General features: G+C 39.4%; 1 protein-coding gene across 1 annotated transcript in view; it reads left to right on the top strand.

The window, feature by feature from the left end:
* Positions 1-22,740, top strand: part of acadsb (acyl-CoA dehydrogenase short/branched chain) — a 62,486-nt gene that overhangs the window by 16,595 nt on the left and 23,151 nt on the right. Inside the window, exons 3-5 of the mRNA XM_060842032.1 lie at positions 1,228-1,328; positions 7,420-7,626; positions 20,272-20,442. Of these exons, the coding sequence (XP_060698015.1) occupies positions 1,228-1,328; positions 7,420-7,626; positions 20,272-20,442 (479 nt within the window). The remainder of the gene's footprint in view (positions 1-1,227; positions 1,329-7,419; positions 7,627-20,271; positions 20,443-22,740) is intronic.

Below are 22,740 nucleotides of genomic sequence, written 5' to 3'. Positions count from 1 at the left end.
GCTAGTCTCTAACCACGATATACGCCGGCCTTGTCTCCCCAATGTGAACACCTTACTTCCCCTTTTCAGCAAAACAACTTGAACCTCCCTTTAACCTCTAACATCCAGATCACCCTGGCCTGATGTTGGGCAGAGTTCAGAAAAGGCCACATTACCCATTTTAATTTTACCATGAATTATAAACAATCCTAAAACAGAACAATATCCATTGCATTTTAAGATAAGAAATACTGAACAGAGCCTTGGGGAAGGGTAGACAATTAAATCTTGTTAGAACTTGAGTCTGTGAAGTCATTAAATAAAATTTCCCTTCTTAAAGTGGATTTACTAAAAGGGTCCTTTAGATTGTATAACATTACTTATTTCATTATTACAGAATAGCAATAGCTATTATGTGGAGGAATTATATCATAGAATCAAAGAAGTATCATAGAATCTCAATAGTGTGGAAACAGGCCCTTCAGCCCAACATGTCCACACTAATCCTCCGAAGAGTAACCCACCCATTCCCCTACATTTAACTCCTGACTAATGCACCCAACCTACACATCCCTGAACAGTGTGGACAATTAGCATAGCCAGTTCACCTAATCTGCACATCTTTGGATTGTGGGAGAAAACTAGAGCACCTGAAGGAAACCCACGCAGATACAGGGAGAATGTGCAAACTGCCCACCGACAGCAGTCCAAGGCTGGAACTGAACCTGGGTCCCTAGCATGAGGCAACAGTGCTGAGCCACCGTGCCACCCATATGAATGTGTAGTATGATAATTGTTATTTGTTTAAACTCAAAACTTTGCTTTTATGTTTTCTAAATGTATTTTCTTAATATAATAAGAAATATAGAAAATTAAGCTTTAAATCTCTTTAAGAACCTTTTAGTAAGAACTTTGACCCTTGCTGAAGGTAGAAAGTGGAAATCTAGCAATACTACAGAAATGATTGATCATCTGAGTTAATTATTGAAGTATAGTCCTCTTGTACTTTATTTGAGGCATCAACTCCAGAATACTTGATGCTGATGCTGGGTGCACAGTAGAAAACTGTCATTTCTACCAGTGACATTTATCATTTTGATAAGGAAATAAGCACATCAGAAGAAAATGGATGATATAAATTCCTAAATGTGGACTATGAGAAATAATGTCTGCATTGTTTCATAATCTTTTCAATAACTTGAAGCATCATTTTTGTTTCTTACTGACAGTTTGACTTTTGTTTTTAAGTTGCTAAGTTCGCTCAGGAACGAATAGCTCCACTGGTTCGCAAAATGGACGAAGAGTCGCGCATGGATGATTCAGTTCTTGCGGGATTGTTTGAGCAAGGGGTTAGTAATATTTTGTTCTTGAATCTTGTATTGCTTTCCATTGTGATAATAGCTACAAAATCATGGAGATTAGCTTTCGTATCTACTGATCATATTTAGGAATGATTTTAGTGTTATTGCTTTCACATATAATTTGATAAATAGTTGTTTATTGTTTTCAGTTGAAGATTAGATTGAGTAGTAAGTTAGAAGTCACAATCTCTGAAAAATTGCTTTTAATCTGTCATAGACAGAAGGGATGTACATATCCACTCTGAAAGGTAACAACACAAACATGGAGCAGAAAAAGTCTATATCACTTACAGTCAATTTATTATTTTCTTTATTGTGAACACTTGACGAATTATTTAGTTTTCTGGTACAGTGATCTAACCAATGGAAACAAAGATGAAATTCTCAGATTAGCAGACAAATCTCCTTTATCTACCAATAAGTAATAAGCACTAATTTATTAAACATGACTGCTTAGCCTGTAAGTATATTAAAAGAAATGAGAAAACATCCACTCATATTTACTAATGAAATCCATAGCACAATGCAGATGGTCTCATTTCTACATTAATTGCAAAGTTTTGTTTTCAGAAGGTTTAATAGGTAGGAATTGGACATGACATTAGGGTTATCTGTAGTCTGTTGGGAAGTTTAGACATCCAATACATCTTGTATCTGACAAGAAGCTTTTGTTTCTTTCTGGTTGAACTACACTAAAGTATTCCATATTTGCAAGAAATTTTAACAGATGAAAATGGACTGAAACTGCTCCAAATAGCCATATGACTCAAGTGACTTGAAATATAAGCTCTCTAGCATTATTTAGTTTTCACAATCTATATAATTGCTGGCCTGTATGACTTAGTACAGTTTTCTTGAGCTGAGTATTACAAAGTAGAAATCAGGGAAGTTAGATGTTGTATTTTCAGAAACTATTTTCTGAAGCAGATTGTCTTACTGCAATTTCCTAAACCTGATTACAGATTATTTTCGAACCTCTGCAATTCTGAGCATCCTGTTTATTTTCTTCAGAGGATTCTTTTGAGAATCTAAGCAGAGAAGATAGTTAATAACCTAATAAAAAAAAAGGAGACCAAGAAGTAGCATTATCATCTTTTGACACACAGAATTTTAGAGTATTTCCAATTGGTAGAATTTGGTCATGTAAGCAATCTACAATCAACATTAATCCAGAAGACTGATAGATTTCCATGAGATTGAGGTCAAGTCTAGACTAAATTGCCAGGCTTAATAATGTTAATAGTTTGAAATATTGCTGTATTAAGCACATATCTGACTGCGATTTTACTGTCAATGGTGAAGAAATGGTACTTTGCCGACAGCGATGCAAAAAGGTTGCCCTAATTTAGTGTCTGATTCAATGCAGAATCTCATGAAGAGGTCGTTTGGCAACCTTGAGCAGGAAAATGAAGAGTGAGTTACTTCAGCAAATCAGATTGGAGAACCTTGCAGAATTGTGATATTAAATCTTTAAATTATGATTAAATGTTGTGCAGATCAAGAAAGCACAACAGATCAGGAAAAAATGATGGAATTAAGAGAGCAATGAAAAGAAGAGAAAAGATTTTTTCAAGCTTTTAAGGAAGAATCCAAGACTAGGACGACACGGTGGCTCAGTGGTTAGCACTGCTGTCTCACAGCGCAAGGGACCTGGGTTCGATTCCTGCCTCGGGTGACTGTGTGGAGTTTGCACATTCTCTCCGTGTCTGTGTGGGTTTCCTCCGTGTGCTCCGGTTTCCTCCCACAGTTCAAAGATGTGCAGTTTATGTGGATTGGCCATGCTAAATTGCCCATAGTGTTAGGTGGATTAGTCAGGGGTAAATATAGGGGTGTGGGTTACTCTTTGGTGTGGACTTGTTGGGCCGAAGGGCCTGTTTCCACACTGTAGGAAATCTAATCTAATCTAATTAACTTCTGAAGGAATCGAACTCTACACTTGGCAAAATTTGAAACTTCAGAGGTTATTTGGCACTAATAAACTAATTGTCACTCTACCATACCTGTATTCCTGAATGCACCAACTCTAAATTATTTTCTTTACATCTTTGGTGGGGAACTGTTGACCAAGTAACCCCTGTTCATACTATGGCATGTCTTTCAAGGCTGAGCTTCTTGAGTTGTACTGCAGAAGTCCTCACGTTGGAAGGGCAAGGGTTAACTCGAACGGCAATTTCCAGATTTCAGTACTTAATTATGCATGCATGGAAAACAAAAGGTGCTGTCCAATCTACATCATAATAACTGAGCACGGTAAATTATCCATAATTGTTAGTGCAAAATTCCAGCCATTACACCTATACATCTTTTAAATAAAATAAATTAACCACTATAGCTTGAGTTAATACAGAATTTCAGTTAAGAAGAACAGCAAAAGTCTGCATAGTCCTCTATTGGAATCACCATTACCAATATTAATATTTATTTGCATGTAATAGGTGAAAGCATTTAATTTCAGTGTTGCCAGTGGGTTTGGGGTCTATGTCAGTGATACTCTAGGCATATCTCCTAAGATGCCAGAGCAGCAAGAAAGTGCCATCCTTGGACAGAAATGTTAAACCAATGAGCAAGAACTGAGTTATATCCCTGTGGACTGTGAACTCTGTCATGTTTTTTGGACGACTGCTGTCTTACAATTGCAACGGCTTGTCTCCTACTTATTGTTCTTTCAAACTGATGTCCTAATTTAAACCACAAGTAGAAAAGAACAAAAAGAGTTTTCAATATCTGTCATACAAACCCAAATTATTTTAATTGGATTTTCACAGAACATGATATTGAAATTAGTCAACTGTTGTGAAATACATTCCAAAGGTTAAAGAGAAAGGAAGAACATTGTAAAGAAAATTGTTTAATTGTTGAGAAAATAGTTTTTAAAGATTTTATGGCATAGACTATAAAGTGTTAGGAGTCAAATAGCATGCAATCTGCTAATCCCTAAACTTGCGCAATAGTGATAAAATGTGTAGAAAACAATGAGATTCCTGACATTGTGAGAACAAAATTCTGATTTTTTTTCCATCTAAGATTTCAAATACAAGGCGAGAATCTCGCTAGTGAGCAACAAAAAGTCTATTTACACGCAGTAACATCTCATTCATCCAACTTCATTATATACAGTTTGTTATTTTGCCTGGTAGTGGAGACAATCTCGCGGGCTACAGTTTCTGTCAGGGAGGTCAGAGTGGGTAACTGGCAGTTGCAACTTGCCACCATCTTCTCTAGGTATCCAAAAGACCATAAGATGTAGGAAGAAAATGGGAGGAAGTGTTGGAGGTTGATGAATCTTTCGGATCTCATCAAGTGTATCCCAGGACATTTTGGAAAGTTAGGGAAGAAATTATTGAGCCATGAGCAGAAATATTTGCTTCATCTATACTTATGGGTGAGGTGCTTGAGGACTTAAGCTTGGTTAATGTTGTGCCTTTATTTAAGAAAAGCTGTAAGAAAAGCCTGGAAACCATAGACCTGTGAGTCTGTTATCAATAGCGGGTAAATTGGAGGTGATTTTCATAGGATTTACATATATTTGGAGAGGCAAGGATTGATCAGGGATATAGTCACCATGGTTCTGTATGAGGGACATTGTCTCACAAACTTGAGTTTTTTGAGGAAGTAACCAAAACGATTGAGGCAGTGTTAGACATTGTGTACATAGACTTTAGGAAAGCCTTTGATAAGGTTCTGCATGGAACTAATTAGTAAATTTAATAAACATGGGATTCTGGGTGAGCTTGTAAATTGAATACAAAATTGTCTTGATGGTAGGAGACAGAGGGTGTTGGTGAGGGGTTTTTTGGACTAGAGGCCTGTGACCAGCAGTGTTCCATAAGGGCCAGTACTGAGTCCACCTTTTTGTTTGTCATTTATATAAATGATTTGGATGAGAATATAGAAGGCATACGTAGTATGTTTGCAGATTTACCAAAATTAGTGGCATAGAGGACAGTGAAGAAGGTTATTTGAGATTACAAAGAAATCTTGATCAGTTAGGTCAATGGACTGAGGAGTGACAGATGGAGTTTAATTTGGACAAATATAAGGTATTGCATTTTGGTAAAACAAACAAGAGCAGGACTTGCACAATTGATGGTAGGGCCCTGGGTATTATTGTAGAGTAGACACCTAAGGGTTCGGGTACATAATTCTTTAAAATTTATGTCACAGGTAAACAGGGTGATTAAGAAGGTTCTTAGTACGCTTGCCTTCATTGCACAGACCTTTGAGTACAGGAGTTAGAATGTCATGTTGTACGGAACATTGGTGAGGCCTCTTTCTGGAGTTGTGTGTGTAGTTCATATCACCCTGCTATGGGAAGGATATTGTTAAATCGGAGAGGATTCAGAAAAGATTTACCAGGATGTTGCTGGGAATACAGGTTGACTTATAAAAGATAGGCTGGGATTTCCTCCTTTGGAGTTTAGGCGGTTAAGAGGTGACCTTATAGAGGTTGATTAAAATCATGAGATGCCAAGATAAGGTGAGTAGCAAGAATCTTTTTCCTAGGGTAGGAAGAGTTCAAAACTGGGTGACATATTTAAGGGGAGAGGAGAAAGATTAAACAAGGAAATGAGGAGTAACTTTTTTTTTAAACTCAGGGTGTTTCATGTGTGGAATGAACTGCCCGAGGAAATAGTGGATGCTAGTACAGTGACAGTATTTAAAAGATACTTGGATAAGTACATGAAAAAGAAAAGTTTGGAGGGACATGGGCCAAGCACGGGCAACTGGGACTAGTTTAGTTCGAAAACATGGTCAGTCTGGACTAGTTGGACCAAAGGGTCCATTTCCATGCTGTATGACTTTATAATTCCACAAGAAAAGCTCATTTAGTATATAAATCAGGGAAATCAGTTGGTGAAACTCTCATTAGTGTAAATGAAATTGCAGTTTGAAACAGATTGTGGACCCTGCAATTTACATTATCCATGCGGTAACAGGCTAATACAAGCGCCTGATGACCTCCAGCATTTTTATGGTGTAGATCAGGAAAGTAGATAAATGAAGCTGCAAACGCTGTACAGATGCTTTGGGACTTTGCCACAGCAAGACTGTGCTTTCCAGTTTCTGACTCTGCCCTTCAGCCCTCCGTTCATCAAACTGGTTTAATTGCTTCATATCCACTCTGTGCCCTTGTTTCCAAAATGAAACTTTGTCTTCCTTCTGGGTTAACCTCCCTGCAATCAAAGGGAGGGGTGGATCAGAGTAAATATTGAGAACACTGAGGGTCACACCTTGAGTATTCTGCTGTGCTGTCACCATTGTAGACAGACAGGAGGCTAGAAGAACACAGCAAGCCAGGCAGCATCAGAAGTTGGTGTTTGGGTGTAACCCTTCTTCTGGACTGGGGTTGGGTGTAGGAGGAGCTACAGATAAAGGAAATAGCAGGGATAGGATGGCCAAGGTAGAGGATATGACCTGGTTGGTCAATGAAAGGAACAAATCTGGTTGGTGGAAGGAAGGGGGAGGGGCTGGGAAGGGAGGTCACGCACAAGGATAGTGATAATTGTGTCTGGGATATTGTAATTGTGAATATGTAACTGTGACTGTGTCAAAGCAGTTAGCTGTTTCAGTTGAAGTATGAAGTGACTAACACAACACTGGTAATGAAATGTGAAATCAGTCATGCAGACAATATCAATTGACAGACTGAAATAACAGACACTGCTTTTATTTGACTTAACACTTCAGGCATTTACTTTTCAAATATTTAAGTGTCTTCAGTATTGCTCAAAAAGAATGTTTTTGTGTTGCACTCAGCACGTAGAGAGGGACATGATTGGCGATGAGTTTAAGCTGAGGGTTGTCATTCCTCTGGCAAAAGTTGCTGTTGAGAAGATGGAACCTTCATGGTGGCCTGAGCCAGTGTGGAGATTGAACTGTGCTGGTGGCTTCACAAACCAGCCATCCAACCTCTTGAACTAAATATCCTCTCTCACCACGGCATACACTTAGTTATCCTAGTGCATATTTCCAGATTACATATTAGAATATTCTTAATAGTTACAAGTCAACTTTACAGCATGCCCATTCTCTATTTATTTTTGTGTGTTCCTCACTTTTAATTCTCTTTCATTTCCAGTTGATGGGAATTGAGATTGAAGAACAGTATGGTGGACCAGAATCAAGCTTCTTTTCCTCTATCCTTGTCATAGAAGAGTTGGCCAAAGTGGACCCATCAGTTGCAGTTGTATGCGACATACAGAACACCCTCATCAACACGTTATTGAGGAAATGTGGGACTGAGGATCAAAAAAGAATGTATCTACCTCGACTAGCTATGGACATGGTGAGCTGTGAATGGAGATTTCAAATGCGCTAAATATAACATGTTTCTGCACTTCTAGAAGGAACACTGAAATCTTGCCCACAGCATTGCTTTCAATTCTCTCTTTTTTAACTGAAATAAAATTCAGTATAGATTGTTGCGAAGGAACGTGTGAGTTGACACATTGATAATCATGCTTAATGTGCTCCTCTTTTTTTTAATGTCTTGATAGCTTTTACTACACATTCATCATGAGAATGTCAGAAAGGCCAAAACTATTTAGTATTCAGTAAGAATCTAATAACTACATAGCATTTGAATTGTGTGTGGCTATATTATGCTGGGATAAGATGTTTCTGTTGTTTGATGGATTTTTGACATCGGCATCTCTGAAATTCACCTTTCTTAATGTGTTTTGACCTTTGAGAGACAGTACAAGGATTTTAAAAATTCACAACAATGCTGCCAGTGAGATTTAGAAATGTTGCCAAGTTGAACTGGGGAGCAGCGAGCATAGGAAAGAGAGAGAGCTGCTTTTTCAGTCTTCGATTTTGTGTCTCCCTTCCTTGCTGTACCAGCTTCTCCAATCACATGTTCCCTCCCTTTTATTCTTGTTGCTTCAAAAGTGAAATGATCTATTTTTAGAGTAGCAACAAGGGCTGGGGATTGGAACTTGTGTTTGAAGTAGTTGGAGCAGTTGTTCTGGTTAGTTTGGTTGCCATCATGCAGGAGACTTTAAGCTGTGCCTTTACCAATTGTTCAACGTCTGCAGAAGAAGAAGAAGAATCAGAAAATGAAAAAAAGTCATCACTTAGCCTCGCACCAGGTCGAATCCAGCTGCCATCCATGCTGCTCAAGCTGGGTCCTAGGGAAGAGGAACACACTAATTTGATGGCTCTCATTTCTAGTGATATTGTGTTAAGCAACAACTAAATTATTTGTTAACAGGGTGGGCCATATCGTTCTGGGGGCAATCATAGTTCAGGTACAGGATTATGCACACAGATATTGTAGGAGTGTGGACTGGGGTTTATTCTGTCAGGGAGAGCTGTTTGTTCCCACTTCTGCTCTATACCTAATCCCAATCTCTTAAATTTGGCTGTTCTCTCTGTCAGACTTGGCACAGGACCTGGATACATGCTGTGTGTTGTCACTGTGCTCAGCACACCGTGATCATGGGAGACTCCTTCCTCTTTATCCCACAACTCCTATGCTCCTCATATTTTCTTCTCCCTCCTCTTTCCCACCCATTCCTCAATAGATCAAGGATCATTGATATTTGAGTTACAATTTTGAACTCTGATCACAATATTTGATTGTTAATTTAAGACTTAACCAATAAGGAAACTGGAGATAGTCTGGTTCAGTAACTCGGGAAACATTACTTAAGTAATATTTATTAAAACAGGACGGTGACTTTGTAGGCACAGTATAGTTGTTGCTTTTCAATTAATCTTGGGCCATGTGGCAACACTCAGTCTGTGGTCTCTCTCCAATATTATCAGGATCTTCTGTTTTCACTTGGACAACAGGAAACCATGACTTCATTTTCAAACTTGATGTATGCCTTGCACTTATTTAGTTTCACATTTGTGAGGCATGTAGATGCAGTTTTAAAATAATGTGTCTCCAAGTTAAAACAAAAGTGAGAATTTTTTTTTCTCTCCAGAGTTGCTAGTCTTTGTTTTTTTTCCCTGGAGAGCAAGAGGAAGTGGGTGATTGAATATATTCAAGGCTGAATTAGTAACCAGATTTTTGATCTACAATGAACTCGAGGCTAATGGGTACCACATAAGAAAGTAGAGTTCAAGCAACAATCAGATCAGGCATTAGCTTATTGAATGGGGTTGCATACTCAATGGCCAAATTGCGCATTCCTACTCCTATTTATTATAAGCTCTACTTCTTTACCAGGTCACATTAATGAGCTACAGAATCCTAGCCCATGTACTGATGTTCCTGGATTGTTGTAATTGAAGTAGTACTTTCCCATTGCACTTTGAACCTTCCTTAAACAATGAAGAATCTGTGGATACAACAAATGTGCAAAAGCAAACTTGCAAATGAGCTAATTAAAATATGTTATATCTTTTTAACTTTATCTTTTTATTGTCTGACCTTCAGAATTGTATGTTTAGTTTGACAGATCAATTGTCTATAGGATATTAAGATTGTTTCATTTACCCATGATTTTTAATACATTTCTGTTCTTTCTTAGCGTTACAACAGACTTTGCATGTTGCATTACATATTTTCTCAGCAATGCTGCTATTAGTCTAAGTTTATTTTTTATAATATACATGCATGCCTAATGCTTTCAACCATATCATAGTGTAATCAGAGTTCGATGGTGAGATAGTGGAGTAGTTTCCACTGGTATTTCCTAGCTGAGGACCTTGGAATTTCACTTCCAAGGGATGTTCAGCACCAGTCAGGTATCCATAATTATTGTCTATTGGTTTAAAAAACATCATACAGAAGACCTGTCTACAAAAATTGGTCACAGCTCCAGTCTTCTCACTGCACTTCTCCATTCAACAAAAATGGAAATCAAACATTAGATATGATGAGGCCAGAATGAAAGGTTTGAGCTGTTTAATTTCTCAATCAGCAAGTCAATGTTCAGAGTAAGAGTTGTCACTATTTTGGGAGTTAGCACAATTTGAATATATGTATTCAAAAATAATAAAGAATATGTATATTCTCATATCAGTGATCTCCTCTTGTTTGACCCAAATGTTAATTGTGAATCACTCATGTTGCTTTTGCTTCTGAGTTAGAAAGTTGAGAGTTCAAGATACACTCCAGAGACTTGAGCGCAAAAATCTAAACTGATACTTGACAGAATACTGTTCTGGCATTAGTGAGTTCCTTCAAATGTAACATTAAATCACAGCTTCGTCAGTTAATTCTAGTGGATGTAAGAAAATTCTAAGCACTGTTTTGAACAATTATGGAGTTCACTCCTTTGTCCTGGTCAACATTTAGCCATCATCCAAAGTTAATAAAACTAAATTATCTGGTTGTTCATGCACTGTGGTTTATGCATTTCGATTACTACGTTTCTTAACTTATAGCAATGATATCATTCTCAAAAATTACTTCATTGGCTATAACACTGGTCTTCCATAGTATTTGTTGATTTAAATCTGAACATCATGGAACATAACTCCATAAGAAATAGGAACAGGAGTAAGCCATTCAGTCCCTTGAGCCTGCTCTGCCATTCACTAGGATCATGGCCGATCAGCATTGCTCATGTCCACTTTTCTGCTCGTTCCCCATAGCCCTCGTTTCCCCTGTGATCACAAATCTATCTATCTCAGTATTAAGTATGTGCAAGGATTCTGCTCTTCCAGCTCTCTATGGCAAGGAGTTCCAAACACACTCACTCTGAGAAGAAATTCCTCCTTATCCCAGTTATTTGTTTTGTAAATATGTTTATTTGCAAATTTTTTTAACTTTTAAAAACATATAAAATTACTGAAAAATACAATCAATAACAAATATCAGTATAATAAAAAGAAAAAAAACACAAATTACAATATAACTACTGTCTACCAACTACTAACCTACCCTGTAATACAAAACAAACCTTAACACTGTGCAAAGCAACACCAAAAAAAGCAAAAAAAAATAAAAACCACAAAATACAGAACAGCTATGCTCTGCGCAAAGCACCCAAACAAAGGAACGGGAGCATTGTGTATGTATACATTGTATATATACCCATATTAACTCAGGAGAGCCCTTCCAGGGTCCAGGGCTTGACAAATCTAACCATCCTGGTTAAACAAACACACTAGTTAAGATAACTGACAAATGTATATCCAAATAACTCAAGTAGGGCTGCCATGAATTATAAAAATGGTCTGTTGTGTGGTGCACCATGTTTGTAAAAATAAAAAGCCAAGGGAATGTGCTCCATAATTAATTTCTGCCATTCCAGCAAACCCGGGAGGTTCTCAGACACCCAATTCATCAGAATATTCTTCCGTGCACAGTATGTAAGAATATTAAATAGTTTCTTCCCATGCCCATCTAAAGATGGTAAATTCGGTAGACCTAAGAGGAGAGATATCGGGTCTACTTTGACTTCAGTCCTCAATACCCTCCCTATCTCTCCCAGCACAGTGCTCCAATAAACACGAAGCCTGTGGCATGTCCAGAAGCAATGGATAAGAGTACCTATGCTTATTTTACATTTGGAGCACACTGAAGAAGCTCCTTTTTTAAACTTTGCCAGATGGTCTGGTGCCAGATGAGCCCTATGCAGAACTTCTAACTGAGTAGCACATGTCCTATTATAGATTAAGATCTTTCAAGTATTCTCCCATATGTTCTCCCATGTTTCAGAAGAGATCTCCACTCCTAGCTCTTGCTCCCAGACCTCTCATACCTGGTTAATATCCTGCCAGGCCCTGCCACCCAGCAGAGGGCACTGACCAAAAGGGTGCTTGTGGAACGTAGCAAGAGCCTCTCTGTATCGGGCTTATAGGGCTTAGTGAGAAGTGTAGTCTTCTTCTGGATGAAATCCCTAACCTGAAAAAAACGGAAAAGATCTCTGCTGGGCAACCCGTATTTGCGGCTCAGTTGCTCAAAAGACATCATAATCTCCCCCTCGAACAAGTCTCCCAAACTAGAAACTCCTCTCGCTGCTCATAGTTTGAACCCTGAGTCCATCATCCCTGGTCGGAACCCTGGCATGCCATCTATAGGTATAAGTGGTGAAGTCATGGATAAACAACCCTCACTCTGACGCATCGCCCTCCATGCCTTGACTGTACTAATGACAATGGGGTTCTGGCAGTGGTCCACAACTGCTCTCATCTTATCCATGAACAACAGGTTAATAAGAGGGCACTTTGCTTGGGAGGCCTCAATATCGAACCATATTGAGTTTGGATCGTTACCTACCCAATCACAAAGGACAGCAGGGAACTCAGTTGATACCTCCTGATGTCTGGGAAATCAACTCCTCTCCCCTCCTTGAGACAACTGCAATTTAGTAAGTTTGGTGAGGGGCCACCCACAAAGCCAAAGGAACTAAACCACCCCATAAGCTTCCGCAGCATTGACCTGGGAAACATTATAGGGATAAAGCAAACGGGGAAGAACATTCATCTTATTAAGAGATATTTGGCTTAGCCATGAAATTGGAAGAGCCTCCCATCTCTGGAGATCTCTCCTAATATTGTCAAGCAAGTGAGCAAAGTTAGTCCGAAATAACAGATCAAACTTGGAGGTAATAAAAATGCTGAGATATCGGAACCCTGCCTGTGACCACTTAAAAGGGAATGTAGGGCCACCTTCAACTTCTGGCACATCCTTATGGTTCCCCAAAGGCATAGCCTCTGATTTTGCAAAGTTAATCTTATATCCTGAAATAGCCCCAAATGAATTGATACATTGTATCTAATGGGGTACAGAGGTCATTGGGATCGATAAAAACAGAAGGACGTCAGCCGCATACTGTGGAATCTTGTGTGCCCTCGATCCCACTTCCGGAGCGGTTATGTGGACGTTCTAACGAATGGCCTCGACCAGCGGCTCTATCACCAACGTAAACAACAACGGTGAGAGGGGGCAGCCTTGCCGACGACCCCTACCAACGACCCCTACCAATCCTAAAATTCCCAGACTTCACCCCGTTGATGATGACCGCGGCCAGAGAGTGGTGATATAAAACATCCACCCACCTAGCAAAGACTTCACACAACCCAAACTGTTCTAAGACATAAAAAAGATACGGCCATTCTACCCAGTCAAATGCTTTCTCTGCATCTAAGGAAATCACCAACACCTGAATCGATCGTTGCTGACAAACTTGGACTATATTCAGCAACCTTCTAATATTATTAGAGGACCTGTGGCCCCTTATAAAGCCTGTCTGGACCTCTTTAATAATGTGGGCAACACCCTTTCCAATCTCAGCGCTAGGATCTTAGACAGAATCTTGAAATCTGAATTTAATAGAGAAATGGGCCTTTATGGGGCACAAACCTCAGGAACCTTCCCTTCTTAAGAATTAAGGAAATATTAGCTTCTCTCAAAGATGGTGGTAGGTATTCATGCGTATGGGAGTGATTGTACATCTCCAACATCGGCCCTGACAGAATTCCTATAAACTCCTTATAAAACTCACCCGGGAGACCATCAGAGCCAGGCGCCTTCCCACTCTGAAGTTGCCTAGCTTCCTTTTGTATTTCCTGAACTGTCCTTATCGCAGTCTTAAATTGGCACCCCTTTATTCTGAGACTATGCCCTCTCGTCTTAGACTTTCCCATGAGGGGAAGCATCTCTCAACATTTACCCTTAAGAAACCTATATATTTCAGTGAGATCCCTTATTCTTCTAAATTTCAGTGGGTAGAGTCCCAACCTGCTTAGTCTTTGCTCATAAGACACTCCCTCATGCCAGTGATCATCCAGTGAATCTTCTCTGAACTGCTTCCAATTAAATGATATATTTACTGAAATGAAGGGACCCCAGAACTGTTCACAGTTCTCCAGGTGTGGTCTCACCACACTTTGTACATTTGCAGTCAGACCTCCTTCTCTTAGTCAACCCACTTGGCTCAGCAGTTAGCACCGCTGCCTCCCAGCACCAGGGTCCCAGGTTCAATTCTAGCCTCGGGTGACTGACTGTGTGGAGTTTGCACATTCTCCCTGTGTCTGCATGGGTTTCCTGCAGTCCAAAGATGTGCAGGCGAATTGGCCATGCTAAATTGCCCATAGTGTTAGGTGCATTAGTCAGAGGGAAATAGGACTGGGTGGGTTACTCTTTGGGGGTGGTGTGGATTGGTTGGGCCGAAGGGCCTGTATCCACACTGTAGGGAATCTAATCTAATCCATTAACCTTTCTGATTATCTCTGCACCTGTGTGAACTTTGTTTTTTGTTCACAAGTACCCCAGGTCCCTTTGTGTTGCAACTACCTACAGTTTTTCTCCATTTAAATAACATTGCTCATTACTTCTCCCTTCCAAAATGTATAGCTTCACATTTTTCACATTATATTGCATTTGTCATCTTTTTGCCAAATTAAGTAACCTGTCAATATTTCTCTGTAAACCATTTGTATCCCCCTCACCACCTGCCTTGCCACCTATTTTAGTGTCATCTGCACAATTTGGCTACAATGCATTTACTTCCTTCCTCCAAGTCATTAATATAGTCTGTAAATAGTTGTGGTCCAGCACTATTTCCTGTAGAACCCAACTGGTCACAGATTACCAACCTGAAAAAGAATTGCTCATCACCACTCATTGTTTCCTGCCCATGAGCCAATTCTCCATCCGTGCCAATATATTACCTTTCATGGGCTTTCATCTTTTTACTTAACTTTTGTCAGGTACCTTGTCGAATGCCTTTTGGAAGGTCAAATATCACACATCTACTGATCTCCCTCTATCCACTCTGGTTGAGACTTCCTTGAAAAACACTAATAAATTAGGTCAAACGTGATTTCCTTTTCATGAAGCCATGCTGACTTTGCTTGATTAGATTATGATTTTCCGAATGTTCTTTTAGTTCCATAATGATCGATTCCACTACTTTTCCAACAATAAATGTTTGGCTAATCAGCCTACAGTGGCCATCTTTTTGCCCCTTTTCCTTTTTGAATAGGAGTGTTACATTTGCACGTTTTCAGTCTTCTGGTGCTTCTCCAGTATCCAAGGATTTTTGAAAAATTACAATCAATGCATCCACTATATCTCTAGCTACATCTTTTAGAATCCTAGCATGGAAGTCATCAGGGCCAGGGAACATATCTACCTTTAGACCCACTAGCTTGTCTAATTTTCCTCTTTAACAGTGACAGTAATTAATTCCTCCCATGTACTCTTCAGTATTAATGGAATATTCAAAGTATCCACTGTAAAGACTGATGCAAAGTATCTGTTTAACTCCTGTGCCATTTCTTTGTTTGCCATAACTATCTCCGCAGATTATATTTTTTAAGGGGCTTGTCTTCACTTTGATTTCTCTCTCATCCTTTTTATATATGTAAAGAAGCTTTTATTTTCAATTTTTATATTCCTTGCTGGTTTGCCCTCAAAAGCTTTATTATCTTTTTAGCTTTACTTTACTTTTCAGAGGGTCGGTGTGGAGTGCTTGGGCTGAAGGGCCTGTTTCCACACTTTATGTAAGAAAGGGGTGGCATGGTGACACAGTGGTTAGCACTGCTGCCTCATAGCACCAGAGACCCAGGTTCAATTCCCGCCTCAAGCAACTGTCTCTGTGGAGTTTGCACATTCTCTCCATGTCTGCTTGGTCTGCGTGTGTCTGCGGGTGCTCTGGTTTCCTCCCACAGGCCAAAGATGTGTAGGTTAGGTGAATTGGCCATGCTAAATTGCCCGTAGTGTTAGGTGAAGGGGTAAATGTTGAGGAATGGGTCTGCTCTTCGGAGGGTTGGTGTGGACTTGTTGGGCCGAAGGGTCTGTTTCCACACTGTAAGTAATCTAATCTAAAAAAAGGTTCTGAATTTATCCCGGTCTTCGGAGCTATCACTGATTTTAGTCGGAAGTCATTTATTAAACTTGGTTCGTTATTCATTACAGATCCAAGAGAGTCTGCTCTCTTATTGGCTCCATAACATATTACTCTTGGCAACTATGTCTGTTTCACTGTATGAAGTTGTTACCTTCGCTACCACCTTCAATTTGTTAACCCAATCAGCATGAAAATTAAAGTCATCCCTAATTATTTTTCTATTCTTCTTACACGTTCCTATTCTTTGTTAATTTATAGTCTTTCCTTCTGAGTGGCAAGTGTTTGGGGCTTTGTATACTACTCCCCTATCAATGTCACGTTTTTCCTTGCTGTCTTTTATGTCCACCCAAATCTACATCATCTGAGCCTAGATCACCTGTCTCAACTGTCTGCTCTTAGTTGTGTTAAAGGTGCTATCCTACCACCTTTTTCATCTGTCTATCTGTAAGGTCAAACATTCCTGAATGTTAAGTTCCGGTTTTGATTTCCTTGTAGCTATGTGGTTATATTGTTTACCTCGATTTTTGCCATTATTCATTGCCCTATTCCCCATGCTTCGTGGGGAATAGGGCAATGTCTTTAAGTTTGTTTTATTGTTACACTTCCTACACTTCTGTTGTTCCTTGGTACATTCGCACATTCTGTCCCTTCCTTTTGTTTTCTGGTAATAATCAACTCCAGAATAACCTGGAATCCTACCTTCTCCTTTACTTTTTACTTTCAAATTCTCCATGCAACTGAAGTCACTCACCCCCCCCCCCCGCATTATTTAGTTTATAGTCCTTTTTGCAGCTGTAGTCATACGAACCACAGTACTCTGGTCCCAGCATAATTGAGGTAGAACCCGTCCCATTGCAGCAGCTTCCTCCTTCCCAGAACTGATGACAATGTTCCAAGGATTTGAACCCATTTCTCCCACACCAATCTTTAAACCATGCATTAATCTTGTTGACCTTGTGCCAATTAGCTTGCGGCTTAGGTAGATCTGAGGCTAAAAAGGTATATTACCTTTTTGGTTCTGCATTTTAATTTAGCTTCTAGCTGCACATTGTCCCTCAACAGAAACGCTTTCCTCACACTCTTGAGTTCCTTTGCAATCCAGATGAGATATCCTCAACACAGCCTTTAGGACTCTCCATCCAGACCACTGAGAATAGTGTTGATTCTCCTGACTATAGTATCCTCAATTACAATTAAGTTTCTCTGTTTTCCCTTCCTGTTAAATGGCTCCCATGCCATGATGCTGTGGTCAGTTTGCTCATCCCCTCTACACCTCCTTGAGCTACTCTACCTGTCTCTCTGGTCATCTCATCCACCAGTCCCTGACCATTGATCAAATTTGAGGTTGTTAATTTAAGGGATGTTAACTGACCCATGAAATACAGCATCTAGGTAACTTACCTCCTCCCTAATGCGTCACCATGTTTGAAACTCAAAATTGAGCTCATCACCTCTCAGGCAGAGTTCCTCAAGCAACCAACAGATGTGGAGGCTGTAATGATACAGCGATTTTAAGAGGTATATTTTGGCACTTTTTTTAAATGAAGAAAGTTAAGACAGGTGACGAGCAGTCTGATTCAAAGCCAATTTTTAAAAAATTGGAACAAAAGAATCCGTCTGCATGAATAGCGTCAAGCTCCAACAGAAACAGGATTTTTTTTTTAGTTTGAGCCTTCAGTAGCAGCTCCTGGGGTCTTTAAGCGGATCTGGATCCTCTTATTTCTCTCTCTATTGCAGCTAAAAGCTGGGGTTCTCTTCCTGCTGCTAGAATTGCACATAAAACAATCTACTTCACTGAATTTGCCTTTGCCAAAGGTCTGTTTATGTGATGTTACTATATTGAAACAGTTACTTAGTACTCATTAATATGTATTATTTTGTTAAGCATTTTTGATAGAGTTGCAGTTAAGTCAATCCTTTTGTTTTTAATTTGTCTCTATTTTAATTATATTGTTATAATAAAGTGTGTTTTGTTTCAAGCCTGGTAGTTTGACCAATTGAATTGCATCCAGAACACAATGCCTTACACTTCCCCTTTCTTTTCTTATTTTAAAATTATCTTAATATATGTTGAGGGGGTTTGGTTTGGACCATAACAATTGCTATGCACCACAATTGGGTCCACACCAGCTCCCACATCATGCAGGTACAACACATTGTCTAGCCTTGCATCTCTGTTTTATTGACTTTGTTTTTAATTTTTAAGCAATTCTCTTCTGGTCTTCTTTTATAATCTGTAAATATTTCTCCTATTCATCTTCACCTTTAAAGTGAAAATAACGTATAATTGTCATTTTTTTTTCCAATTTTCCCTGTGTTAATTTAATGTATTGTCAAGATTATTGAATTCAAATTTCAAACTAATTAAAATATATACTTCGGGGGGAAAAAAAACCATGCTGATTAGACATGAAGATTGTTGTGTATGAGCTTACCACTACCACCACCTTCTGAACAGCAATTAGAGATGGAAAATTAATGCCTGTTTAAGGAGCTTTTGGAAGTCCACCCTGCTAATATTTGGACACACGCCATCAGCCAATAAAGACATTATTGCCTGGAGTAGCTCTTGGAACAAACTTTACAGCAAACAGACTGACACATGACCACTGAGATCACACTTCCAGTTACTTCTTTGCTTACCTCAGAGGCTTATTTACAAATTAATCAAGCCCTATCATTACAATATGCATGAACATTAGTTCAAAGTATTTATTTCTTCACATGCTGAGTTTTGAATTTTAGCAATAAACCTGGCTCAGACTGCTGTGGCGAGGCTAGATCCTTAATCAACTTATCTTTTATGTATTTTCTTACTTGTGCTTTTTAAGCTTTTCTGTAGGTCCTCTGTAAATATTGATGATCCATTTTCTAATTTCTAATTTTCTCAATTCAGCTTTCTAAAGCAAGACAATTGAAAAATAATTGCATGCATATTGTACTTTGCATCTCCTCAAAATATTTAAAAATATATCAAGACAACACTTTTTTGCTCAACAACCAATCGCATATTTCGAGATGCAATCATTGTTGTGATATAGGCCAACATGCAATCAATTTGCACACAAGGTACCATCAGCAGAATTGAGAAAAGTGATCAGATCATGGTGTTGGTTGAGGTGTAAATATTGACCAGAGAAACTCCTCTGCTTTTCTTTAATACAGCCCTGGGACTTCTGTATTCATCTAAGAAACTAGATGGCACTTTGTTTTTAGCATCTCATCCAAAATATGACGCCTCTCAAGCTAACAGCACTAAGTGCTGATGAAGAGCTTATGCTCAAAACATTGACTCTCCTGCTCCTCGGATGCTTCCTAACCGGCTGTGCTTATCCAGTACCACGCCTTTTGACTCTGAGCACTAAGTGTTATCCTAGATACGATGTGTTTACATAATGGACTGTTGTCTGCCTCTAGCACAGTGGAGGTACTACCGGGCCAACAAAAACATCTAATGCTAACAAAAGTACATTGTCTCAAAATCAGCAGCCTCAGGACATTGTGATTTCAGAACTTAACAGTTTAAATGAATAATCCACATATGTTCATTCAAATTGGAACACGTTAACCTAATATTACGAAGCGCAGAAAAACTGATACGATTGCAAAGCATTTCAAGTTAATGGCTGTGTCACTGTTGATATTAGTTAATTGATGCAATAGATTTAATAGATCTTTCATGCTTTTTTTCACTTCCATATATCTGTGCAACCTGTTTATAATGAGAAATTATTAATATAACTGGTTTTTGGACCACACCAGTTTGTGGTTGAGGTACTGTACTGCAATAAACATATTTAATTAGCTTTAAATGCCATTAATTCAACAAAAGCAGGAATCTAATAATAAAAAATCAAAGTTCTGTATGTTAAAGTGTCTGGGAACCCAGAATATAAGATGAAAATATACATAATTTTTTATTCCCAAATGTGGGCTCCTTGGCAGAGACCCAAGTCCAGATCAAAACCTTGGTGTGAAATCTTGAATTGTTGTCATGTAAGAAATTAAGAAAAAGACATGGAAAAAATATGCAGATAATTTTGAACATTTAGCTAATTTGTAATTTTGCATTTCCTTTTCGAAGATAATAAGTGTCCAGCATGGACCTTCTGACCATTTAGCATGTTATAGGCATCTTAATGACTGACTATTTTTGATATCTCTTTTTTTAGGTTGGCAGTTTCTGTCTGACTGAAGTTGAGTCTGGAAGTGATGCATTCTCTTTGAAAACTAGTGCTGAAAAGCATAAAGATTATTATATCCTGAATGGCTCTAAGATGTGGATTAGTAATGCTGATTATGCTGGAATATTTCTTGTTATGGCAAATGCTAACTTCTCTGCTGTAAGTATCAAAGCAAACAATTCGTATTTGCAAAAATGATAATTTAATAATAAATGCAAAACCATGCACATCGATTTTCTGGAAAAATCTATCTTAATTTGACATAGATTAGTGTGCATGTCTTTGTGTATCATTTGGATAATTTTGAATTTTATTCAGTTAATAAAGAACTACCATCCATGTATCTGAAGCAGCATAATACTGTTAATGAAGGGGAAACGGTCAAACCTGTCTGATAACTAACCTGAAACACCAGTCCCAATCTGGTATGGCGGGAGTAGAGGTTCCCTTCTAATAATTAAAGCCGAAACATCCAGAAAAACTCACCTTGCCCTTCCTAATCTGGGAGAAAGTGAGGATGTAGATGCTGGAGATCAGAGTCAAAAGATGTGGTGCTGGAAAAGCACTGCTGGTCAGGCAACATCCGAGGAGCAGGAGAGTCAACATTTTGGCCATAAGCCCCTCCTACACCCAACCCTCCAACTCAGCACTGTCCTCTTGAACTGTCCCACCTATCCATCTTTCTTCCCACGTATCTGCTCTATCCTCCCCTCTGACCTATGACCATCACCCCCACCTCCATCTATCTATCTCCCTCCCAGCTTCCCCATGGCCACCCTACCAACAGCCCACCTCCACCCACCTATTTAACACTCGGCCACCACCAGCACCCCCGTCACCACACCCTTCACACCACCACCACCATATTTCTGATTACGGGCTTATGCCTGAAAGATCAATTCTCCTGCTGTTCAGATGCTGCCTGACCTGCTGTACGTTTCCAGTTCCACACTTTCCAACCTGATCTCCATTTTTGAAGTAACAAGTAACAATTTACTAATTTAATTCTAACAGTGAACAAATTAACAGAATTGTTAACAAACTGAATAATTCCCCCCTAATTATTAACTGGTCCCTAACTGAACTAAATTCTACTGGTGTACTGTTCCAATTAACACAGGTCCCATTTATATAAATCCAAGTGATAAGAAAACAATTAATTAAAAGTTAGTCTCTCAAAATTCTGGAATGCTCTGCCTTCTACACTGTCTCTCTAGCCTTTCCTCTGCTCATCCTGCTGTCAGGGATATTTTCTCTGTAATTTCCTCAAGCTAGAAATGCCATGGTATCTTTTATGGTGCTTTTTTTTTAAAGAGCTTAGTGATTTTGTGTGAGAACTAGGTATTTATTCCTCAGATGGCAGGTTTGCTTTCACACCAATCTGCAAAAACCTTCTGCTTCTATACCTTGGATGACATATCAATTTTGTTATGAAGGTGTAGGTGTGTACTGTACCTTTTAAGAGAGAGAGGAAGCTAGCAACGACTGAAAGTACAGAGTGTGCTGAACAATGTAAAAATGTAACATCTGGTTGACACAAATACCCGGTGCTGTGTTGCCAAATTCAAATTTGGCCGGTCAGTTTAAATTATGCCTCAGAGATCAAAATCCAATCGAATTTGAATTTTACTGTTTGGGATGACATCAAACCAATGACATGATCCGATGTTTTGGAGTATAAAATAAGACATTTTAAATAGTTAGAGAACTGTCAAGTACCAACAAGTATAGACTGCTAGCCAAGTAGGTCTCTGAAAGATAGCTGTCCATAAAAAAACGTGTGCAGCAGAAGACCGAAGAAGAGACGACCCAGGAAAATACAGAGGTAAATCTGCAAAGGCAAATCGACAAAGCTGACTGGTCTTGAAACGTGATAATTTGTTTGTAAATCTTGATTGGGTTTCTATTGAGGTCCTGATAGGAACATTACATCAAAGACGTGTTTCCAACGCTGATCACGCCTTTTGTTTACACTGATTAAAAACTAACTCTGGTTACTGAAATATTGCTGAGAACAGTCCTGGACATTGATGGGAGCCCAGGCACCATCTCCTGGAGTTACCCTGAAGCCCCCTTCCCAGATAATCTCTCCAACATTTTCCTGTACGGGGCAAAGGTGGAACTTGTCAAAATGTTGCAATACAACATTTTGTGAGTGTGCGCGTGCGTGCGCACGCACATATGCAGAGACTCCCCCACTCGCCAAAGGCAGCAGCAGTCTTACTGTTGGTGTCCAGTCCAGCTGCCCAGGGTGGAGGTGGACTGGGGTGGGGGAGTGGGGATTGGGGCATCGGTCGGGGTCAGGGGGTTCAGACGGGGGTGTGGGTTGGTGGGGGTCGGATGACGATGGGTTGGGGACGTTGATAAGGGTTGGAGGGGTCACGGGCGGGGATTCACGAGTGGTTTGCTGCTGCCTAGTCTCCTGAATGGGGAGAGGACTGAGCAAGTGCTCGCCCG

Source organism: Hemiscyllium ocellatum, chromosome 22, assembly GCF_020745735.1.
Source record: "Hemiscyllium ocellatum isolate sHemOce1 chromosome 22, sHemOce1.pat.X.cur, whole genome shotgun sequence".
NCBI classification, from domain to species: domain Eukaryota; kingdom Metazoa; phylum Chordata; class Chondrichthyes; order Orectolobiformes; family Hemiscylliidae; genus Hemiscyllium; species Hemiscyllium ocellatum.
Note: the sequence above shows the minus strand (reverse complement) of the source record. Positions and strands in the feature narration are given on the sequence as shown.